The 25,021-nt window shown below is 45.4% G+C and overlaps 1 protein-coding gene across 1 annotated transcript in view; it reads right to left on the bottom strand.

The window, feature by feature from the left end:
- Nucleotides 1-225: 225 nt before the first annotated feature.
- AGFG2 (ArfGAP with FG repeats 2) overlaps nt 226-25,021 on the bottom strand; it is a 47,670-nt gene continuing 22,874 nt past the window's right edge. The window contains exons 5-12 of the mRNA XM_060779802.2: nt 21,762-21,897; nt 15,119-15,244; nt 14,337-14,439; nt 12,654-12,718; nt 3,786-3,872; nt 3,392-3,541; nt 3,215-3,300; nt 226-511 (exon numbers count right to left, since the gene is read on the bottom strand). Of these exons, the coding sequence (XP_060635785.2) occupies nt 449-511; nt 3,215-3,300; nt 3,392-3,541; nt 3,786-3,872; nt 12,654-12,718; nt 14,337-14,439; nt 15,119-15,244; nt 21,762-21,897 (816 nt within the window). The 3' untranslated portion in view covers nt 226-448. The remainder of the gene's footprint in view (nt 512-3,214; nt 3,301-3,391; nt 3,542-3,785; nt 3,873-12,653; nt 12,719-14,336; nt 14,440-15,118; nt 15,245-21,761; nt 21,898-25,021) is intronic.

Genomic DNA, 25,021 nt, shown 5'->3' on the forward strand with positions numbered 1-25,021 from the left:
TTTGGACAGCAGGCATGGGCCAACTTTGGCCCTCCCTCCAGGTGTTTTGGACTTCAACTCCCACAATTCCTAACGGCCGGTAGGCCGTTAGGAATTGTGGGAGTTGAAGTCCAAAACACCTGGAGGGAGGGCCAAAGTTGGCCCATGCTTGCTTTTGGAAGGTGCATCTCTTTAAGTGCAGGCAAAGAGGAAGGCTGTGCAAATTCAATGTTGTTGCCTTCCTCCTTTTCTCCCAAGCATTTGCTTCTAGGATCCCTTCTCTCTGCCTCCTTCCCGTAACCTCCTCCTCACCATGCAACGCGCCCTCGTCCGTTTTAAAGCACTGTGGGGAGCGTCCCCCGCCCTGCCCGGGCCACGCAGACCAGCGGAAGGGCAGGGCGTCCTCTCCGAAATGCGTTCAAAGTGCGACAGGGGTGAAGGGGAGGATGCCTCTCTTTCTCCGCCGGCGCTATAAGAAGGGGTTGGTGTGGGGATGCTTCGCCAGGGAGAACGGCGAGGGCGACATCGGGGTCTGCGGAGGGAAAGAAGAGACAGTCAGCAAAGGAAGAATGCAGAGTGTTGCAGATATAGGATGGGAGACACCGGGCTTGCAAACAGTCCCTGCAAATGAGATCTCTATGCTGGATGATGATAATAATAATAATAATAATAATAATTATTATTATTATTATTATTATTATTATTATTATTATTATTATTGAGGTCAAAGACCTAGAGATTTTGAATTGGAAGAGACCCCAAGGGCCATCCAGTCCAACTCCAAACTGGAAGACACCCAATCCTGTTGCGGTTTATCAGTCTAAGCAGAAGCTACCCAGTAGTCTTCCCAGCCTCAGCCCTCTAGTTGAATCACACAGAGTCAGAGTAAAAGGAAAAACAAAATTTACTCTTCAGTAGTCAGAGATAAATATGCCGCATTATCACGGGGTGTCTGCGCCCTACACCACTGGAGAAATGACACTGCTTAGCCGGTATTGCACCTCCTGACATCCGCCGGGAAGTAGCAGCCAATAGTGAAAGGACCAAGGCAGAGACATCCCCAGCTCATCCTCTGTTTGGGTATCAGCCAGCACGTCAACAACTTAAATCAAGAAATAGTTTTCTAAGATGTACAGAGACACTCGCTGGAACACCTCAGCAAGCAAGAGTCCAAAAGGGGCAGGCTCAAACCCAGCACCTCAATCCGTGGGTGATACCAGATGAGAGACTCCCCCCTGGGCACACGGATGACTGGGCGACTTGGAAGGCACTGAACAGACTGCGCTCTGGCACCACGAGATGCAGAGCCAACCTTCAGAAATGGGGCTACAAAGTTGAATCCACGACATGCGAGTGCGGAGAAGAGCAAACCACTGACCACCTGCTGCAATGCACCCTGAGCCCAGCCACATGCACAATGGAGGACCTTCTTTGCGGCAACACCAGAGGCACTCCAAATGGCCAGCTACTGGTCAAAGGACATTTAATCAGCTACCAAGTTTGCAAAATTTGTGGGTTTTTTTATCTGTTTGTTTGTTTGTTTTGTTCTGTTAGAAATGTAATACAATGTTCTGCTTGCTTATGACATGATAAATAAATAAAATAGAGTAAAAGGAAAAACAAAATTTACTCTTGAGTATTCAGAGATAAATATGCAGCTTTACAAAATAACCAGCCTTGAAAATAAACTTAGTCCATTGCAGCAAAATAACTCACACCAAAGTCCAATGCATTAAAATCATGCATTCACTGCTTCTTCATTGGTGCAAGGAGTCTTGTAGTAAATTGTTCAGGATCTTCAGCAAGTCCTGTAGTATAGAAGTCTCTTCCTGATCATCTGATCACCCTCTCTGAATACACTAGGAAACACTCCTCATGATATACTCCATGCAGGGAGTGGCTCAAGCTTAATTGCTTAATTGTGCAGGTGTTCTTCCTCAACACGCACCCATACAGGCAATGATCCTTGTAAAAACTTAGCATACATATGGACATCCTGTAATAAATCCCTCCTGATAGATGGCCACCCAGCATGTGCATAATAATAATAATAATAATAATAATAGGGTTGTTGTAGGTATAATAATAATAATTACCATTATTATTATTATTATTATTAGTAGTAGTAGTAGTAGTAGTATCCAGCATAGATATCTCGTTTGCTGAGACATACTGTGGTTTTTTGTAATAATAATAATAATAATAATTATAATAATAATTATAATTATTATTATTAAACCTACAACAACCCTATTATTATTATTATTATTATTATTATTATTATTATTATTATTATTATTATGCACATGCTGGGTGGCCATCTATCAGGAGGGATTGGGTGTCTTCCAGGAGGGAGTTCGACTGGGTGGCCCTTGGGGTCTCTTCCAACTCTAGGATTGTATGATTCAAAATCTCCAGGTCTCTGACCTCAAGGGTTGCCATTCTGGCAAACTAGATCTGCATAAAGAACCACAGAACAGCCCCTTGGGGACCCTCCAAAGCTGTTCTGCATTGCCTCCCTCTTCTTTTGGGGGGAACCACCCAGCCCAACTCCCTCCTGGAAGACACCCAATCCCTCCTGATAGATGGCCACCCAGCATGTGCATAATAATAATACTATAATAATAATAACAGGGTTATTGGGGGGGGGGGCGGGAACTGGCTGGTCCTTGTGGTCTCTTCCAACTCTAGGATTGTATGACTCAAAATCTCCAGGTCTCTGATCTCAAGGGTTGCCATTCTGGCAAATTAGATCTGCATAAAGAACCACAGAACAGCCCCTTGGAGACCCTCCAAAGCTGTTCTGCATTGCCTCCCTCTGCTTTTGGGGGGAACCACCCAGCCCAACTCCCTCCTGGAAGACACCCAATCCCTCCTGATAGATGGCCACCCAGCATGTGCATAATAATAATAATAATAATAATAATAATAATAATAATAATAATAATGATAATAATAATAATTGGGCTGTTGGGGGGCACTGGCTGGTCCTTGTGGTCTCTTCCAACTCTAGGATTGTATGACTCAAAATCTCCAGGTCTCTGACCTCAAGGGTTGCCATTCTGGCAAACTAGATCTGCATAAAGAGCCGCAGAACAGCCCCTTGGAGACCCTCCAAAGCCCCTCTGCATGGCCATTCCTTGCTTTTGGGAGGAACAGGCAGGATTAGAGCCAAAATGACCTGCAAAGGGCCTCGAAAGGGGGACAGAGTAGGTGGAGACGAAGGGGTGCTCACCACAAAAGGATTGGTGGAGATGCCAACCGGCTGTCCGAGCGGCCTCTGTCCGGCTTTGGGCACGGCGAATCCGCTGAAAGGCGACCCTGAGAAGAGGACAGCGGGGTAAACCAATAGACAAGGGGCGCCTTGTGGCCAGTGACCACTCATTTCCACAACCAAGGCTCTGTCTCTTACCGCCGCCGTTCTGCTGGGCCAGGACCGCTTGCGGAGGGAAGAGGGGGGGCTGCGGTTGAGGCTGCTGCTGCAACGGAGACCCAAAGACCCCCGAAAGCGGGGAGGAAGAGGAAGAGGAGAAGCTGCTGGGCGAGCCCACCACAAAGGCCCCTGCAAAGAGAAATCAGGGAGAGATTGGGGTGTGACAGCTATGTTGAAAGAAAAGGGAGTAGACTTGTTCTCAGGTGTTTTAGAGCAGGCATGGGCCAACTTGGGCCCTCCAGGTGTTTTGGACTTCAACTCCCACAATTCCTAACAGCCTATCGGCTGTTAGGAATTGTGGGAGTTGAAGTCCAAAACACCTGGAGGGCCCAAGTTGGCCCATGCCTGCTCCAACTGGGGAAAAAGGGCTTACCTGGGCCCAACCCATTGGTCTGGAAGGGATTCGTGGAAGGCAGCGTAGGCTGCGTGGCGGCAGATGCAGCAAAGGGGTTGGTGCAGGCTGAGAGGAGAGAGAGAGAGAGAAAGGGAATGGACACATGCCACATTCATATTTTGCAATATAAAAATGTTAGAAACACATCTAACCACATAAATAGTAATTTAAAAAAAGGAATCCTAAAACCAGCAAGCAGAGTAACGGCTACTTTCGGTCACAGACTATTTACGTGGCAATACCCAGCTGAGGATACACTGCTACAACAACAACAACAACAACAATTTATTTATTTATTTATTTATCGTGTCAGGAGCGAACCAAAACCGTTGTGTTGCATTAAAAACAAACAAACCAAACACACAGTTTGCAAACTTGGTATTCTATTAATAGAATAATAATAATAATAATAATAATCTATATAAATAAAAATGTAATGTTCGTTTGTGGGATTAACAGAACTCAAAAACCACTGGACGAATTGATACCAAAGCCTGGATCGGCTCTTATCTTTTATTGCAATCTACACTAAATACTATATACAGGAGCAGAGTAAAATACGTCCCTTCACTTTGCCATACATTGCTGGAAGCAACATGCATTCCTTATCAGATCTCCCGACATCCATCTCTGTCACAAGAACTTTAGAAAATTACGCTCTAGCAATGCACCACTGCTCTATGCGTTTAGTTTTTCATAGCTACATTACACAGTTTAAACCAAGGGTCCTCAAACTAAGGCCCAAGGGCCAGATACGGCCCTCCAAGGTCATTTACCCAGCCCTCGCTCAGGGTCAACCTAAGTCTGAAACAACAACAACAACAACAATCCTATGTCGTCAGCCAAAAGCAGGCCCACACTTCCCACTGAAACACTAATAAGTTTATATTTGTTAAAATTGTTCATTTTAATTATTGTATTGTTTTAAGTGTTTTTTGCACTACAAATAAGATATGTGCAGTGTGCATAGGAATTCATGTCTTTTGCAAATTATAATCCGGCCCTCCAATAGTTTGAGGGACTGTAACTTGTAACGCATAGAGCAGTGGTGTATTGCTAGAGCGTAATTTTCTAAAGTTCTTGTGACAGAGACGGATGTCAGGAGATATGATAAGCCAGGAATGCATGTTGTATTTTACTCTGCTCCTGTATATAGTATTTAGTGTAGACTGCAATAAAAGATAAGAGCCGCTCCAGGCTTTGGAGCTGACCAAGGTAGCACGCTTCATTATTTGTTTTTGTGCCTTTGAGTAGACGCTCAAGAGGTCAATAAATCAACAGGACTACTTGCAACGACAGTGTTCCCTCACTCATTGCAGGGGTTCCGTTTCAGGACCACCCACGAGAAGTGAAAATCTGCGAAGTAGGGACGTCATATTAACTTTCATATTTATACATTATTTCATACATTTTATATATTACTAGCTGGGACATGCGTTGCTGTAGCCCAGTCCGTGTATATGTGTTTTGTGTTGTATATATGCATATGTGTGGGTGTATATGTGTGTTTGTGTATATATGTGGTTTTGTGCATGTGTTGTAATGCATTTTTTGTTTTTTTGGCTTTTAAAGTATCTTCTGCTGTGATTTTCAGTGTTTTTATGAGTGATGGTCACTCACTGGCCTGATAGGTGTCTTGTGTCCAAATTTGGTGTCAATTCATCCAGTGGTTATGTTAATGCCACAAACGAACATTACATTTTTATTTATATAGATTTTCTTACCCGCCGCTTCCTTACCCGCCTCCCGCCCAACCCAAGGGCACCTGCCTGCCTCTCTGGCCTCCAGAGCAATGTAGGCAGCAGCAGGCAAGGGAGCCAGGCCTTTCCCGCCACGCCTCAGGCCACCCCACTTCTGGGGTCTATGAAGGCCAGGGAGGCAGGCCTTGCCCGCTGTGCCTCAGGCCACCACACTTCTGGGGTCTCTGGCTTCCACTGGATGTAAATATTTAATATTACATATTTTTTATTAATATTTTCAAAAACCCGCAAAACAGCAAGTCCGCTAAAAGTGAACTGTGAAGTAGCGATGGAACACTATACCTGCTTTATCTGAGCATGCTGGGTATTTTCTTTCCTGTTTCCTATCATAAGCTCATACAACAACAACAACAACATCAACAACTTTATTTTTGTACGCTGCCTCCATCTCCCCGAAGGGACTCAGGGTGACTTACATATGGCACAACATGTCAAGACAAAACATAAAATAAACACACAGTATAATTTGAAAGAGTAAAAACTACAGCATATAAAAACAGCAGTTTAAAGCTCATAACAACGCCCAGTGACCTATGGTGACAACTACTATCAGACATGGCCAAAATAAACAAGACAAGGGAATGGGATAGTGCAAATTGTAGCTAAGGAACAGGGCATGGGATCAAAGTGCAGCGCTGTGTCACTGACTGCAGACTATTGGGCCAGACCTTCTCAAAGGCTTGTTTAAACATCCAAGTCATCAGATCCCTACGGAAGGAGGGCAGTTCCAAAGCGGGGGCCTGCCTCATCTTCTGGGGAGGGTGTTCCAAAGTGGTGGGGCCACCACCGAGAAGGAAGGTCCTCTCCCTCATCCTCACCAATCGCGCTATATATAGCATTAGCCATTCCTTGCTATGCGTTGCTGTGGCTCAGTCTGTGTATATGATTTATGCATATATGTGTGTGTATATATTTTTGTATATGTGTATATATGTGTGTTTGTGTATATATGTGGTTTTGCGCATGCGTTGTAATTTTTTTGTTTTGTTTTTTGGCTTTTTTCATCTTTATGTAAGTGAGCACTTAAGGCGCCTGCCTTGTCTCCTACCGCATCAGCACTTTCGCCCTTTCTATCCCCTCCGTGCCACACTTTAGTTACTGCACTTTAGCCATTGCACTTTAGCTACTATAGCTACTGCACTTTAGATCTAGCACTTTATTTGTGCATTTATGAACTGCTCTAGTGGTGTGACCGGAACATCCAAAACCGCCGTGTATTGTTGTTATCCATGTGGTCCCCCATCCCCCTCTGTGTTCTATCCTTGTTACTATTGTTTAGTGTAAGGGACAGGGGAGGAGGGGGGTTGGACCCTGTAAATAAAAATGAGGTGGGGCGGGGGGTGGAGGGGAAGAAAGGAGATTGGAAAAGACCGGAAAGTCAAACAACGAACAAAGTGAAGCGGGGGGCGTAAACCTCTCCCAGCTTTGTCCTCCAGGCTTCTCCGTGCAACACCAACCAAGAGCCGGAGGACGGGGAGGCGGGGTCGCAGTGGTCTATAGAGATTCCATCCATCTGACCAGGAGCCCCATCCCGCAGACCACAAATTCTGAATGCGTCCACCTGAGGGTGGGTGACCGGGACAGAATAGGGATTCTTGTAGTGTACCGTCCACCTCGCTGCACTACAGTCTCCCTGCCTGAGCTAGCGGGGGTGGTCTCGAGCCTGGTGGTGGAGTCCCAACGGCTCCTTGTGCTGGGGGACTTCAACATCCATGCCGAGGCGACCCTCACAGGAGCGGCTCAGGACTTCATGTCTGCCATGGCAACCATGGGGCTGTCCCAGCAAATAACTGGCCCCACCCACTGTGCTGGACACACATTGGACTTGGTTTTCTGCCAGGGATGGGAGCAGGGTGGCGGTGTGGAGGAGTTGTCTATCTCTCCGTTGCCATGGACCGACCACTTCCTGATCAGATTCAGGCTCACTGCGCCCCCTAACCTCCGCAAGGGTGGAGGACCCATTAAGATGGTCCGCCCCAGGAGGCTTATGGATCCGAATGGATTCCTGACGGCTCTTGGGGATTTTCCCGCCACCTCGGTAGGTGACCATGTCGAGGCCTTGGTTGCTCTCTGGAATGGGGAGATGACCAGGGCAATTGACAGGATCGCTCCGGAACGTCCCCTCTCAAGTAACCGAGCTAAACCGGCTCCTTGGTTCACTGAGGAGCTGGCAGCGATGAAGCGAAGGAAGAGGGAACTAGAGAGCGTGTGGCGCTCGGACCCAAGCGAGCCAAATCGAGCACGGTTTGTGTCCTTTCTAAGGGCATATGCCGCGGCAATAAAAGCCGCAAAGAAAACTTTCTTTGCGGCTACTATTGCGTCTGCAAAAAACCGTCCGGCGGAGTTGTTTCGGATTGTCAGAGGTCTTTTAACTCCCCCTACCTCAGGTGGGAGCCCTGACAATTCGGCCACGCGCTGTGAAGCATTTGCTCGGTTCTTTGCAGACAAAGTCGCTTTGATCCGTTCTGGGCTGGACGCCACATTAAATGCAGTCTCTGTGGATGTGACACAAGCACCTGCTTGTCCTATTTTGATGGATTCTTTTCAGTTTGTGAAACCCGAGGATGTGGACAAGATACTTGGAGGAATGAGGCCTACCACGTCCATCCTAGACCCCTGCCCATCCTGGCTTCTGAAAGAGGCCAGAGGGGGATTGGCTGAGTGGGTAAAGGTGGTGGTTAATGCCTCCCTCCGGGAAGGCACGATTCCAGCGAGCCTAAAACAGGCTATCATAAAGCCGCTGTTGAAGAAACCATCACTAGACCCCACTAAATTTGACAACTTTCGGCCTGTTTCCAATCTTCCCTTCTTGGGCAAAGTCATGGAAAGCGTGGTGGCCTCACAACTCCAGGTATTCTTGAGAGACACGGATTATCTGGATCCGGCACAGTCTGGTTTCAGACCGGGACATGGTACTGAGACAGTCTTGGTCGCCTTAGTGGATGATCTCCGCCGGGAGCTAGACAGGGGGAGTGTGTCCCTGTTGGTGCTTCTGGACCTCTCAGCGGCCTTCGATACCGTCGACCACGGTATTCTTCTGGGACGCCTTGCAGAGATGGGCCTTGGGGGCACTGCTCTGCAGTGGCTCCGGTCATTTCTGGAGGGCCGTACCCAGAAGGTGTTATTGGGGGACTCCTGCTCAACACCACAGCCTTTGACCTGTGGTGTTCCTCAGGGCTCCATACTGTCCCCCATGCTGTTTAACATCTACATGAAGCCGTTGGGTGAGATCATCCGGAGTTTCAGGGTGCGGTGTCACCTGTACGCAGATGACGTCCAACTCTGTCACTCCTTCCCACCTGCTACTAAGGAAGCTGTCGAAGTCCTGAACCGGTGCCTGGCCGCTGTGACGGTCTGGATGAGGGCGAACAAACTGAAATTAAATCCAGACAAGACAGAGGTACTCCTGGTCAGTCGCAAGGCCGAACAGGGTATAGGGTTACAGCCTGTGCTGGACGGGGTCGCACTCCCCTTGAAGGCGCAGGTTCGCAGCTTGGGTGTGACCCTGGACTCATCGCTGAGCCTGGATCCCCAGGTTTCAGCGGTGACCAGGGGAGCATTTGCACAGCTTCGGCTCGTGCGCCAGCTGCGCCCGTATCTTGGGAAGTCTGACTTGGCCACGGTGGTACACGCTTTGGTCACATCCCGCCTCGACTACTGCAACGCTCTCTACGTGGGGCTGCCCTTGAAGACGGCCCGGAAGCTCCAGCTAGTCCAGCGCGCGGCAGCCATGTTATTAACCGGAGCGGGACGCAGGGAGCGCACAACGCCCTTGCTGTCCCAGCTCCACTGGCTGCCGATCAGCTACCGGGCCCAATTCAAGGTGCTGGTGCTAACCTACAAAGCCCTAAACGGTTCCGGCCCAAAATACCTTGAGTACCGCATCTCGGCCTACGAGCCCACGGGGACCTTGAGATCATCCGGGGAGGCCCTTCTCTCGGTCCCGCCTGCCTCACAGGCATGCTTGGCGGGGACTAGAGAACGGGCCTTCTTGGTGGTGGCCCCCCGGCTGTGGAACTCCCTCCCTGCTGAAATTAGACAGGCGCCTTCCCTCATGGCCTTCCGCAAGGGCCTGAAGACCTGGCTCTTCGAAAAAGCCTTCAATTAAGTGCTATGCTTTGGAATGACCACCGGATTGGACTAGGACTATGAGATTGATTATGACCCAAACAGGACGAAGCGGATTTTTAGCTTAATTATCTGTGTGTCGGTAAGATGTATGTTATGGCCTTGAATCTACTGTAATTGTTGTCTTTATGTTCTATGTTCTGTACACCGCCACGAGTCGCCTCCGGGCTGAGAGTGGCGGTTAACAAATGCAAATAATAAATAAAATAATAATAATCTTTTCTGCAGTGTTTTTGGTGTTTTTATGAGTGATGGTCACTCGTTGGCCTGATAGGTGTCTTGTGTCCAAATTTGGTGTCAATTCGTCCAGTGGTTTTTGAGTTATGTTAATCCCACAAACATTACATTTTTATTTATACTAGCTATCCCCTGCCACACATTGCTGTGGCCCAGTCTGGTGATCGGGAAAATAAAGTAATGAGAAAGTGTTGGTTTCTAATATATGTAATTTCTTTCTGCTTGTGGGTCAACAGTATTTCTTGCTGTTTCTTGGTCAGTGTTGATGTGGAGAGTGTCTGGTTTGCCTACTTGGGAACATGCAACATATCATTGTCCTTCTTTAGGGGTCCCTTTCAAATCTATGATACTATATCTCTCTGTGCGTGAATCATATGTATCTACATCTATGGCTGGATGGCTCTTTGTCAGGAGGGCTTTGATTACATTTTCTTGCCCTGGTGAAGGGAGTTGGACTGGATGGCCTTAATTATTTTCTGTTGGTCAGGGGGATTCTGTGTGGGAAGTTTGCCCCAATTCTATTGTTGGTGGGGTTCAGAATGCTCTTTGATTGTAGGTGAACTATACATCCCAGTAACAACAACTCCCAATTGTCAAGGTCTATTTCCCTAAACTCCATCTGTGTTCATATTTGGGCATATGGAATATTCGTGCCAAGTTTGGTCCAGATCCATCATTGTTTGAGTCCACAGTGTCCTCTGGATGTAGGTGAACTATAACTCTCAAACTCAAGGTCAATGCCCACCAAACCCTTCCAGTATTTTCTGTTGGTCATGGGAGTCCTGTGTGCTAATTTATTTTTATTTATATAAGATAGCATTATCTACACCAGGAATGGGCCAACTTCAACCCTTGTCCGGTTGTTTTGGACTTCAACTCCCACAATTCCTAACGTGCCTGGGCTACACTGGACTCTGCTACAGATACCAAATAGTCTTTCTTCACTGTGTGCCTCCAAGGGCAAAGAGAGAGCACTGAGGTGGACACTTCAGAAGCTGTGTAGCTACTCAATTCAATTCAATGTTATTTAATGCTGAGGAATCTTTCGCATACAGAACAAGTAAATACATATAAACCCAATTATAAGGCACCAAAAAAGGTGATATTAAAAATACTACATAAACTAGTTCTTGCATAGTTAGAAACCAAGTAAAATTCAATATGGAGTCCTGTGTGGTTTCCGGGCTGTATGGCTGCATTCGAGCGGCACTTCCTCCTGCACCTGTGGCTGGCATCTTCAGAGGATCTGATGGTGGTCAAGCAAGTGGAGTATATAGCTCCATGGAAGCTCCAGGGAGGGAAAAAGAACCAACGTCTATTACCCAAGTGTGAAGAGTGCAATCAGCAAGCCTGCTTTGCAAGTGTTGGAGTGGGATCCAGGCGAACAACACTCCCAAGGGGACAAAGGCTGGCAACTTCCAGGCAGATGCCCTTGCCACTGACCATGCAATCTTCTCAGTTTACTTACCTAGGCAATCCCTCGTAATCCAAGGATGATGGTCCTCCAAGTTCGGTGTCCTGGTGGTGGGTCCATAGGTCACTGTGGAGCCCTCTTCTTGACCTGCATCTTCTCCCGCAGTGAGGGCATTGGTTTCCAGTTGGAAGGCAGTCCTGGTTGGGGTTGGCTTGAGGCGCCTTCCTCTTGGCACATTCATCCCTTTCTCCCTCCATTTGTGCCTCTTCAAATTCTGCAGCACTGCTGGTCACAGCTGACCTCAAGCTAGAGTGCTCAAGGGCCAGGGCTTCCCAGTTCTCAGTGTCTATGCCAGAGTTTTAAAGCTTGGCTTTGAGCCCATCTTTCAATCTCTTTTCCTGCCCAAAAACATTCTGTTTTCCGTTCTTGAGTTTGGAATAGAGCAACTGCTTTGGGAGACGGTGGTTGGGCATCCAGACAACGTGGCCGGTCCAGCGGAGTTGATGGCGGAGGACCACTTCAATAATAATAATAATAATAATAATAATAATACTTTATTTATACCCCGCTACCATCTCCCCAAGAGATCCGGTGCGGCTTACATGAGGCCGAGCCCACAATACATCAATATAAGCAATAACAACAACAGTAAAACAAAAAAGCAATATACAATGACAATGCTGGTGGTCTTTGCTCCTTCTTCCAGCACGCTGACATTTCCCCGCCTGTCTTCCCAAGAGATTTGCAGGATTTTTTGGAGGCAGCGCTGACGGAATCGTTCCAGGAGTTGCATGTGACGTCTGTAGACAGTCCACGTTTCACAGGCTTATAACAGGGTTGGGAGGACAATAGCACCTTGGTTTCACTACGAATGTCCTCAAACACTCTTCTCAGTTACACACATGCTAATGGATGGATCCCATTCCAACACTTGCAAACCAGGCTTGCTAACTGCACCCTTCACGCTAGGTCAACAGACATTGGTTCTTTTTCTCACCCTGGATGTCCCACAGGTATCTCTACTCCACTTGCTCTCCCACCACCAGATCCTCTGAAGATGCTGGCAAAATGAAAAAAGGAGAAAATGCTGCTCGAACACATTGGCCATACAGCCCAGAAACCACACAAGACTCCAGTGATTCCGGCCGTGCAAATCTTCGACAATCCAAAATTCAGTATATTCTTGAAGACTGAAAGAAGAGAACAGTGAATATAAGCAACCACAAAATAGTTTGTTAAAATAATCCCCAGCACAGTCAATTACAATGTTGGTTATGAATCTTGTCCAGATTGTGTGTGGTTACTCACCTGCGTAGGCGGGGGCCGGGCTCTGCGGGGGCAAGACGGGAGACTGGCTCAGGGGCCCAAAGACACTGCCAAAGAGAACACATCACTTTAGCAGCTGGGAAAAACAGGCCTCCTCCTCCTCACACAAATGGCACAATTATTATTATACACAGCAAGATTAGTGCACAGCAAACAAGATCACTCTGCTGGCTTTTGTATGGATCACACGTAGGACACAAGTGTCTAGGACTATGTGATGTATTGATGAATAATGTGTGCAGATCCAAGTAGGGTGGGCTTTTGCAGCTGACAGATGGTAATTTTGTGAGCATCCATTGTTTTCAAGTGCAGGTACTGCACCCGGTGTGCCAATCACCACTGGGACCCCCTTGACTGGCTTGAGTCATAGCCTTTGCAGTTCGATCTTTAAATCCTCATATCGTGTCAGCTTTTCCAGTTGTTTTCTCTTCAATTCTGCTGTCGCCTGGAATTGCAACATCGACAATCCACACTTTGTTTTCCCCCACAATTGTGAGGTCAGGAGTCTTGTGCTTCCAAGACTTGTTAGTCTGAATCTGGAAGCCCCAGAGTAATTTGATGTGCTCATTCTCTGTAACTTTTTCCAGCTTGTGATCCCACCCGTTCTTTGTCGCAGGCAGATGGTGTTTGTGGGACAAGTTCCAATGAGCAACGGTGTTGTGCCTCTGCTTGGAGTCTGTCCACGATCTTCTTGCAGCAGCTGAGGATGGGATCTATTGTTTCATCTGCTTCCTTGCAGAGTCTACATTTGGGATCTGTCGTTGACTTTTCAATTATGGCTTTGATGGCCTTGGTTCGAATGGTTTGTTCTTGGGCTGCCAGAATCGGGCCCTCCTTTGTCTCCTTTTTCAGAGTTTTCTGTTTGTCAATTTGGCTCTCAATTTTTCCCAGGAACTGTCCAAGGAGAGAGAGCCTTCTTTGGCCAGTTTCCTCTTCTGCTCTGGATTGTGTTTTTATGGTATTCCCTCTTTGTCTTTTGCACTTGAAGCAGTTTTGTCCTATTGACTTGTTTATTTATTATTTACAGTATTTGCATACCACTTTTCTCACCCCGAGGGGGACTCAAAGCGGTTTACACATAAGTAATGGCAAAATTAAATGCCAGTACAAACAATTCCAATTATACACTACAATTAGAGACAAATCAAGTTAAAAACAGTACATCCACAAGCAATAAAACAATCATTAAAACATTAAGACTTCCCTCAATGTTGGTTCTTGGCTACCTTTCACATAATCTGCCAGCGCATGTTTCTCTTCTTCTATTATTATTATTTATTTACTTTACTTATATACCGCTGTTCTCAGCCCGGGGGCGACTTCTACCATTGGTTTCACTTACAGACACCCTCTAATGATGATGATGATGATGATGTTTATTTACATCTAAGCTTTCTCTCCACGAGGAGACTCAAAGCGGCTTATACTACAAGAATTTCAATACAACTTAAAATATACCAATATGCAACCATTTGAATAGAATTAAACATCATTAATATTAAAAACAATTCTCTTAAAATCTATTAAAATATTCAAAACTTTAAAAAGTTTGGCAGACCCTCACTTTGTTCTTTAAAAGGCTGTCTGAATGAAAGGCTGCTGTGCTCTGCCATTCAGAGGAAGAACATCACGCCAATCAAAGCGAAAGACAGAGCAAGGCCATACCTGCTTGGAACTCCGCCCATTCTGAAGGCTCCGCCCATGTCCGGAATGCTGACCCCTGGTTGGCTGGCTGGAGAGGCCGGGAATCCGCCCAGGTGAGTGCCCCCTGTAACGATTGCCATGTGAGCAAATTGACAGGCAGATAAAATCTCTGCTTCACTAATACAGGTATGGGCAGATTTTGGCCCTCCAGGTGTTTTGGACTCCAACTCCCAGAATTCCTAACAGCCTCAGGCCCCTTCCTTTTCCCCCTCAGCCGCTTAAGCGGCTGAGGGGGAAAAGGAAGGGGCCTGAGGCTGTTAGGAATTCTGGGAGTTGGAGTCCAAAACACCTGGCAGGCCAAAGTTTGCCCACACCTGCACTAAAAGGTTACTCCAAGGAACTCAGCAACCAAATTCTGAAGACAACATTAACTGCAGATGAGATGGAATGCTGCTTCTGAAATGATGCACCCAGAAAGCAACGCTCTTTGGGGTCCCAGTTTGGGTTGGATGACAATTCCCAGAACTCTCTTGCTCAGAGGGTTGGTCTTGGTCTTGTAGTCCCCAAAAAGTAACTTTCCCAAGCTCTGTGGGCAGTAAGCACCCCCCAACTCCCCTCCCCAGGATTTGAGCTCTACTAAGAAGGAAAGCAAGAGACTTTGGGACTCTTTGGTCAGTCCCTGGTTTGGGATTCCTCTTTGGAAAGAAAGCCATCCCCGAGGCGTCCTTTCTGCTCACTGCGGACTCTCCCTTTGGGGACAGGTAGGAGAAAGGGGGAAAGGGCTGCCCCAGGGATGACGTTACCTGCATGCAGAGGAGGACTCTGGAAAGGGCTGTGGCTGGAGGCCAGCGCGTCCCCAAAAGCTGAGGCCATGGGACTCCCACCAAAGGCATCGAAAGTGGTGAAGGTGGGGTGGCCTGGCACTGGGCCTGAGAGAGAAAAGGGGGAAATGGGCAGGTTACTCTAGTAATGTGTTTGTTTATAATCCCGTTGCTGATTTATTGTATGTATGTTCTGCTATGCAGCTTCCTTTCCTTCCTCTATGTTTTCCTAAGACGTTGTGGGAGGGCTGCAGACCACGCAATCCAAATGACAACAAGCCTCCTCCAGTAATGTGTTTGTTTATAATCCTGTTGCTGACTTATTGTATGTATGTTCTGCTATGCAGCTTCCTTTCCTTGCTCTATGTTTTCCTAAGACGTTGTGGGAGGGGCTGCAGACCACGCAATCCAAATGACAACCTTCTTCAAGCCTCCTCTAGTAATTTGTGCATAATCCCGTTGCTGACTTATTGTATGTATGTTCTGCTATGCAGCTTCCTTTCCTTGCTCTATGTTTTCCTAAGACGTTGTGGGAGGGGTTGCAGACCACGCAATCCAAATGACAACCTTCTTCAAGCCTCCTCTAGCAATGTGTTTGTTTATAATCCCGTTGCTGACTTATTGTATGTATGTTCTGCTATGCAGCTCCCTTTCCTTGCTCTATGTTTTCCTAAGACGTTGTGGGAGGGGTTGCAGACCACACAATCCAAATAACAACAAGCCTCCTCTAGTAATGTGTTTGTTTATAATCCCGTTGCTGACTTATTGTATGTATGTTCTGCTATGCAGCTTCCTTTCCTTGCTCTATGTTTTCCTAAGACGTTGTGGGAGGGGTTGCAGACCACGCAATCCAAATGACAACAAGCCTCCTCTAGTAATGTGTTTGTTTATAATCCCGTTGCTGACTTATTGTATGTATGTTCTGCTATGCAGCTTCCTTTCCTTGCTCTATGTTTTCCTAAGACGTTGTGGGAGGGGTTGCAGACCACGCAATCCAAATGACAACAAGCCTCCTCTAGTAATGTGTTTGTTTATAATCCCGTTGCTGACTTATTGTATGTATGTTCTGCTATGCAGCTTCCTTTCCTTGCTCTATGTTTTCCTAAGACGTTGTGGGAGGGGTTGCAGACCACGCAATCCAAATGACAACCTTCTTCAAGCCTCCTCTAGCAATGTGTTTGTTTATAATCCCGTTGCTGACTTATTGTATGTATGTTCTGCTATGCAGCTCCCTTTCCTTGCTCTATGTTTTCCTAAGATGTTGTGGGAGGGGTTGCAGACCACACAATCCAAATAACAACAAGCCTCCTCTAGTAATGTGTTTGTTTATAATCCCGTTGCTGACTTATTGTATGTATGTTCTGCTATGCAGCTTCCTTTCCTTGCTCTATGTTTTCCTAAGACGTTGTGGGAGGGGTTGTAGACCACGCGATCTAAATGACAACAAGCCTCCTCTAGTAATGTGTTTGTTTATAATCCCGTTGCTGACTTATTGTATGTATGTTCTGCTATGCAGCTTCCTTTCCTTGCTCTATGTTTTCCTAAGACGTTGTGGGAGGGGTTGCAGACCACGCAATCCAAATGACAACAAGCCTCCTCTAGTAATGTGTTTGTTTATAATCCCGTTGCTGATTTATTGTATGTATGTTCTGCTATGCAGCTTCCTTTCCTTGCTCTATGTTTTCCTAAGACGTTGTGGGAGGGGTTGCAGACCACACAATCCAAATGACAACAAGTCTCCTCTAGTAATGTGTTTGTTTATAATCCCATGGCTGACTTATTGTATGTATGTTCTGCTATGCAGCTCCCTTTCCTTGCTCTATGTTTTCCTAAGACGTTGTGGGAGGGGCTGCAGACCACGCGATCCAAAGGACAACCTTTTTCAAGCCTCCTCTAGTAATTTGTTTATAATCCCATTGCTGATTTATTGTATGCATGTTCTGCTATGCAGCTTCCTTTCCTTGCTCTATGTTTTTCTAAGTGCAATCCGCTCTGAGAAGAGCACACAGCACAGACTCCATTAGACTTTGGGATTGCTCCGATCACAGGCTTGCAAACACTTTCCTACTGTTTATTGTGTGAGAGATGTTCTGGCTGCAATGGCATAGAAACGATCTCCAACATATCTGGAACGGACTGATAAGTTGTGTACTGGTGTATTTATTATTTGTTTACTTCATTGCGACCCCGCCTTTCTTGACCCCGGAGGGGACTCAAAAGGCAGCTTACAAATCCGGCAAAAATTTAACGCCGCACAGATAAACAATACAATAATAGAATCCTAGAGTTGGAGGAGACCTCGTGGGCCATCCAGTCCAACCCCATTCTGCCAAGAAGCAGGAATATTTCATTCAAAGCACCCCTGACAGATGGTCATCCAGCCTCCGTTTAAAAGCTTCCAAAGAAGGAGCCTAAAACACCTCTCATCAAAATATAAAACAATCTAAATATTGTTTGTTGTTCATTCGTTCAGTCGTCTCCGACTCTTCGTGACCTCATGGACCAGCCCACGCCAGAGCTCCCTGTCAGCCGTTACCACCCCCAGCTCCCTCAAGGTCAGTCCAGTCACTTCAAGGATGCCATCCATCCATCTTGCCCTTGGTCGGCCCCTCTTCCTTTTGCCTTCCACTTTCCCCAGCATAATTGTCTTCTCTAGGCTTTCCTGTCTCCTCATGATGTGACCAAAGTACTTCCACTTTGTCTCTAGTATCTTTCCCTCCAGTGAGCAGTCGGGCTTTATTTCCTGGAGGATGGACTGGTTGGATCTTCTCGCAGTCCAAGGCACTCTCAGCACTTTCCTCCAACACCACAGCTCAAAAGCATCGATCTTCCTTCGCTCAGCCTTCCCGAAGGTCCAGCTCTCACATCCGTAGGTGACTACAGGGAAGACCATGGCTTGGACTAGGCAATGGATCTTGGTTGCCAGTCTGATGTCTCTACTCTTTACTTTTTTATGGAGACTGGACATTGCTCTCTTCCCAAGAAGTAAGCGTCTTCTGATTTCCTGGCCACAGTCTGCATCTGCAGTCATCTTTGCACCTAGAAATACAAAGTCTGTCACGGCCTCCACGGTTTCTCCCTCTATTTCCCCGTTGTCAATCATTCTTGTTGCCATAATCTTGGTTTTTTTGATGTTTAGCTGCAACCCAGCTTTTGCGCTTTCTTCTTTCACCTTGGTGAGAAGGCTCCTCAGCTCCTCCTCGCTTTCGGCCATCAGAGTGGTGTCATCTGCATATCTGAGGTTGTGAATGTTTCTTCCAGCCATTTTCACCCCAGCTTTGCATTCATCCAGCCCCGCATAATAATAATAATAATAATAATAATAATAATAATAATAATATAATCTTTATTTATGCCCTGCCACCATCTCCCCGATGGGGACTCGGAGCGGCTTACATGAGGCCAAGCCCAAACAACAATTACAATAAAGAAAAAAAAACCAAAACACAAATTGAAAATGCGAACAATAAACAATAGCATCATATTAACATAAAACATATGCATACATAACAATGTAAAAATTACAATAAGCACAGACACAATAATAATGGGCAGGCTACATGTAATGATTAAAAGACAAACTGATTAAAACTAATTAAAAACTCGGGCGAGATAAAGAAGAGAAGCAGGTCGTTTGCAGAGGGGTTGTGGAAGCAGGCTTTATAAGAAACTAAAATGCATATCTATCTATCAATCAGACGAAAAACCATCCAAAATGCCGAGTCATGATCTCATATCCATAATCGTTTTCCAAAAATCCATAGACCATTATTCAAGCTGTTAAAACAACAACAACAACAACAACAACTTTAGGGGACTCGGGGAGGCTTACAAGGGACACGCCCAAGATTACAATTAAAACACACATGTAAAACACTTTAACCAATTAAAACATCAGATAAAACAAAAAAAACAACAGAATTGAAAGCAATATAAAACAATACGGCCGAAAGGAACATAGCCAAGGTACAGATTCATGCAATATATTTTTACAGGAGCGCAGGAAAGTTTTTAGTTAAAAATCTCATTCTCTAGTATGCTGAACACATGAAGGTTGTGAGAAAAAAACAAATACGTTATTTATTTATTTTTCACCAAAGTCTACTTTATTTTGTCTCCTGAATGCATAATATAAAACAAGTTATTTTATGGGAGAGTACATATATTTCTGGGCACTGAAAAACACTTATGAAGCTCTGCTGTTTTTTTCCTAACAGATCAGAGATAATCGGTTGTTCAGTCTAACAACTGAAGCCAATTGCATTGTGTAATTACATTTGGGTGTGTATACCACTTGAGGAGAATTTTGGCTCTTCTCTAAAAGGTTATGAATACAATTTTCTAAAAGGTTACGATCATGCTTTTCAAAAAGTTAACTATGTTTAAATATGTGAAAGGGTGTCCGTAGAATTGTAGAGTTGGAAGGGACCCAAGTGGTCATCCAGTCCAACATATTCTGCCAGGAGGGAAGGCATAAAAAACCAAATGCTGCCCAGGCCGTGTGGGTCACTGTAGCCAAAAAATTTATTTATTATTTATTATTTATTTGATTCACTTATACCCCGCCCTTCTCACCCCGAGGGGGACTCAGGGCGGCTTACAGGGAGGGCACAATTAGATGCCCAAACATACAACAATTAATCCAAACAATATCACAATTCAACAATCAAATTAAAACATCAATACATCAATACATCATAAAAACATAAAACCTAAAACCTTCTCATGTCAGAGTCCATATGTCAGAGCCGTACATCCGTTCTATTCCAATTATCTTTGTCTATCGCCAGGTCCTTGAGTTAATTGTCAGAGTGACCAAAAGCTTGGTCCCACATCCAGGTCTTTAGTTTTTTCCTAAATGCTAGGAGGGAAGAAGCCGATCTAATCTCCCCGGGGAGTGAATTCCACAGGCGGGAATCAAAAATCCTCTTTGATCGCCATGAACGGAACTCCGGAAGGGTCAAACTTGAGAAACTGCAAGGAGACCTCTTGGAACAGTAGGACTCAGAATCAAGTTTCCAGTAACTGTCACAATTATTAAATCTATATAAATAAAAATGTAATGTCCGTTTGTGGGATTAACAGAACTCAAAAACCACTGGACGAACTGACACCAAATTTGGACACAAGACACCTAACAACCCAATGTATGTCCTTCACTCAAAAAAATTCATTTTGTCATTTGGGAGTTGTAGTTGCTGGGATTTATAGTTCACCTACAATCAACGAGCATTCTGAACCCACCAACGATGGAATTGAACCAAACTTGGCTCACAGTTCTCCCATGACCAACAGAAAATACTGGAAGGGTTTGATAGGCAGTGTCCTTAGGTTTTGGAGTTGTAGTTCACCTACATCCAGAGAGCACTGTGGACTCAAACAATGATGGATCTGGACCAAACTCTACACAAATACTCAATATGCCCAAATATGACTGTTGGAGTTTGGGGAAAATAGAATCTTGACATTTGGGAGTTGTAGTTGCTGGGATTTATAGTTCACCTACAATCACAGAGCATTCTGAACCCCACCAACAATAGAATTGGGCCAAACCTCCCACACAGAATCCCCATCACCACCAGAGTGGGCTACAGCAACACGTGGCAGGGGATGGCTAGTATATATATATATTAAAAATATATGTGTTTGCAGAAATTTTATAGTATTTGTGTGTTTTTTTATTGTGCTGTGATCCACCTTGAACCCTGGGGAGAATTGGATATGAAATAAAATTGTTGTTGTTGTTTGTGTGTTTTTTATTGTGCTGTGATCCACCTTGAACCCTGGGGAGAATTGGATATGAAATAAAATTGTTGTTGTTGTTGTTGTTGTTGTTGTTGTTATTAAGTGCTGGCGTTGGCCTTTAAAGCCCTAAACGGTTCCGGCCCAAGCTACCTATCTGACCGCATCTCTGCCTATGAACCCACCAGGACTTTGAGATCTTCCGGGGAGACCCTGCTCTCGATCCCGCCTGCTTCTCAAGCTCGGCTGGCGGGGACGAGAGATAGGGCCTTCTCGGTGGTGGCTCCTCGGCTGTGGAACGCCCTTCCTACGGACATTAGACTAGCACCATCTCTAATGGTATTCCGCAAAAAGGTGAAGACCTGGATGTTTGTGCAGGCGTTTGAGTAATTTAGTGCAATCTGGGAATGGAACATAGGAATGGAACAATGGACGACGAACCTGGACTACGCTTGGATGACGAGAAGATTGGGTACGGTTGTGTTTTGTAATAATTGTGCATTGTAATTGCTTATTGGTAATTTATGGATAATGTGTTAAGTCAATTGTTCTATGTTGTATGGAACCACTGCTGTTTCTACTGTTTTTACTGTTTGTGAACCGCCGTGAGTCGCCTTCGGGCTTGAGATACAGCCGTATAGAAGCAAAGTAAGTAAATAAATAAATAAATAAATAAAATTATATTAAATGTTGCTGACCAGTTCCTCTACCAGTTAGGGCAGACATGGGCCAACTTTGGCCCTCCCTCCAGGTGTTTGGACTTCAACTCCCACAATTCCTAGCCACCAATAGGCCCATGCCTTAGTTAGGGAGACCCCTCTCGGCTGAGACCCACCCTCCCTTTGGCTCAAGCAAACACCCGCAAGAATGGAGGTGTACTCACTCCCGAAGGCAGGGAAGGCTGTGAAGGCAGGTCCGGGCTGAGGGGCCGCAAAGGGGTCTCCTCCGATGTCGGCCAGGAGGTCCACGCTGGCTTTCTTGGCCGGGGGAGGGGCCTGAGGCTGGGCCTTCTCTGGGGCCTGGAAAAAAAACCTCTGTTGTTCGTACAACATTTTTGGGGAGAAGGTGGTTAAAGAAACAAACAAAACAATTACTAAAAAAAAAAGGTTAAGAAAAACCCAGAAATGTGTCCTTTAGGATTGTTTAGAGAAGGGGTCCTCAAACTAAGGCCCGGGGGCCGGATGCAGCCTTCCAAGGTCATTTACCCAGCCCTCACTCAGGGCCAACCTACGTCTGAAACGACGTGAAAGCACACAACAATAATTTATTTATTTATTTATTTATTTATTTTATTTACTGCATTTGTTGACCGCCGTTCTCAGCCCTAGGGCGACTCACGGCGGTGTACAACATATAAAAAGACAATTTACAATGAAAGCAATACCATAAACAACAATAACAACATCACTATTAATAATACCATTACACTAAATCATTCGCGACGTTTCATCATAGAATCACAATCCAATCTCGTTATCCATATTCCGTTCCACTCATCATTGCCAATTTGTTGTAGCACTTAGTCAAACGCCTTCTCAAACAACCACGTCTTTAGTCTCTTGCGGAATGTCATAAGGGAGGGCGCCTGTCTGATGTCTACAGGGAGGGTGTTCCACAGCCGGGGGGCCACCACCGAGAAGGCCCTATCCCTCGTGCCTGTGTGGCAGGCGTGCCTGTGAGGCAGGCGGGATCGAGAGAAGGGCCTCCCCAGACGATCTAACAACAACAACAACTATCTCATCAGCCAAAAGCAGGCCCACACTTCCCATTGAAATACTAATAAGTTTATATTTGTTAACGTTGTTCCTCGTTTTAATTATTTTATTGTTTTTAAGTGTTTTTACACTACAAATAAGATACTTGCAGCGTGCATAGGAATTCATTCATGGTTTTTTTTTCAAATTATAACCCGGCCCTCCAACAGTTTGAGGGACTGTGACCTGGCCCTCTGTTTAAAAAGGTTGTGGACCCCTGGTTTAGAGGAGAAAGATTCAGCAAAGGAGAGGAAGAAATGTGCCAATTAATGTGCCAACTGTGCGATTAATAATAGCGAAATCTTGGAATAAGGAGTTACTTATATAAAAGACTGGAGAGAAAAACGATTGGAGTACTTGCTGATGACACGATAAATAAAATTCCTAACAGTCCATCCTCCAGGAAAGAAAGCCCGGCTGCTCACTGGAAGGAAGGATACTAGAGACAAAGTGGAAGTCCTTTGGCCACATCATGAGGAGACAGCAAAGCCTAGAGAAGGGAATGATGCTGGGGAAAGTGGAAGGAAAAAGGAAGAGGGGCCGACCAAGGGCAAGGTGGATGGATGGCATCCTTGAAGTGACTGGACTGACCTTGAAGGAGCTGGGGGTGGTGACGGCCGACAGGGAGCTCTGGCGTGGGATGGTCCATGAGGTCACGAAGAGTCGGAGACGACTGAACGAATGAACAACAACAACAGCCCATGCCTGGTCTATTACCTGCTCACAAACTTTTCTTTTTTAAAATAGTTTTTATTGAGTTTTCTAAAGTACATCGAAAGAGGGAGAATAATTCAAGGAGATAGAAAAGTAGGAAGTTTTAAAAGAGAGAGAGAGAGAGAAAAAAGAAAAAAAGATGAAAAAATATAGATAAAAAAATTAAAAAATTAAAATTAAAAAAATTAAAAACAATTGAAAAAATTGAAAAAAAAAAGGTTGGACTTCCTTCTGATTCTGCCCGTCTAGTCCCCTCTTTAATCTATGTCTTGTATATGATTCCGATTTATATCTTCTTTATTTCCACAGCACCGTTATAAGTTCTTATATCTCATTTCAATATAGTCATCTTTTGTTGTTCATTCGTTCAGTCGTCTCCGACTCTTCGTGACCTCATGGACCAGCCCACGCCAGAGCTCCCTGTCGGCCGTTACCACCCCCAGCTCCCTCAAGGTCAGTCCAGTCACTTCAAGGATGCCATCCATCCACCTTGCCCTTGGTCGGCCCCTCTTCCTTTTGCCTTCCACTTTCCCCAGCATCATTCCCTTCTCCAGGCTTTGCTGTCTCCTCATGACGTGGCCAAAGGACTTCAACTTTGTCTCTAGTCTCCTTCCCTCCAATGAGCAGCCGGGCTTTATTTCCTGGAGGATGGACTGGTTGGATCTTCTCGCAGTCCAAGGCACTCTCAGGACTTTCCTCCAACACCACAGCTCAAAAGCATCGATCTTCCTTGGCTCAGCCTTCCCGAAGGTCCATCTCTCACATCCGTAGGTGACTACAGGGAAGACCATGGCTTGGACTAGGCGGATCTTTGGTCATCTATTATTGACCAATCTGTCTGTTTTGGTGGAGTACCAGTATTCTTTTTTAGTAAAAAAGTTAATGTGTCCATATCCTTAATTTCATTCAACTTACTTATCCAGTGGAGTTTGTCTGGTATTTCTTTCTGCTTCCAGAATTTCGCAAAAATAATTCTAGCGGCCGTAGTCATATAGGTAAACAGGATGTCTTCATTTGAGTCTAATTTTATATCCATGTCTACAATTCCCAATAGGTAGTATTCAGCTTTCCTTGGGAATTTCTTTTTAAGTATTGTCTGAATTTCTTCGTGAATACCTTTCCAGAATTTCTGAGTTTCTACACAAGTCCACCATAAATGGAAAAATGGAAAAAGCTACCCTCATGCTCACAACATTTCCAACATAAACTTTTCTATTTATTACGCACTTCATAAAAAAAATGAAGCCAAGGTAAATATTATACAGACACTTAAGAAAAATGTGTTTGTGGTTAAAGTTAAAGATATAGAGGGATGGAAGGGGAGGGAGGGGGAGAAAAGTGAAAATAATAACATTCTAGGGCAGGCATGGGCAAACTTTGTCCCTCCAAGTGTTTTGGACTTCAACTCCCACAATTCCTAACCCCCCTTGTTTGGGTATCAGCCAGCATGTCAATGACTTAAATCAAGAAATAGTTTTCTTAGATCTACAGAGACATTCGCTGGAACACCTCAGCAAGCGAGAGTCCAAAAGTGGCAGGCTCAAACCCAGAACCTCAACCCATGGGTGATACCAGATGAGAGACTCTCCCCTGGGCACAAAGAAGACTGGGTGACTTGGAAGGCGCTGAACAGACTGCGCTCTGGCACCACGAGATGCAGAGCCAACCTCAAGAA

This window comes from Anolis sagrei, chromosome 6 (genome assembly GCF_037176765.1).
Source record: "Anolis sagrei isolate rAnoSag1 chromosome 6, rAnoSag1.mat, whole genome shotgun sequence".
NCBI classification, from domain to species: domain Eukaryota; kingdom Metazoa; phylum Chordata; class Lepidosauria; order Squamata; family Dactyloidae; genus Anolis; species Anolis sagrei.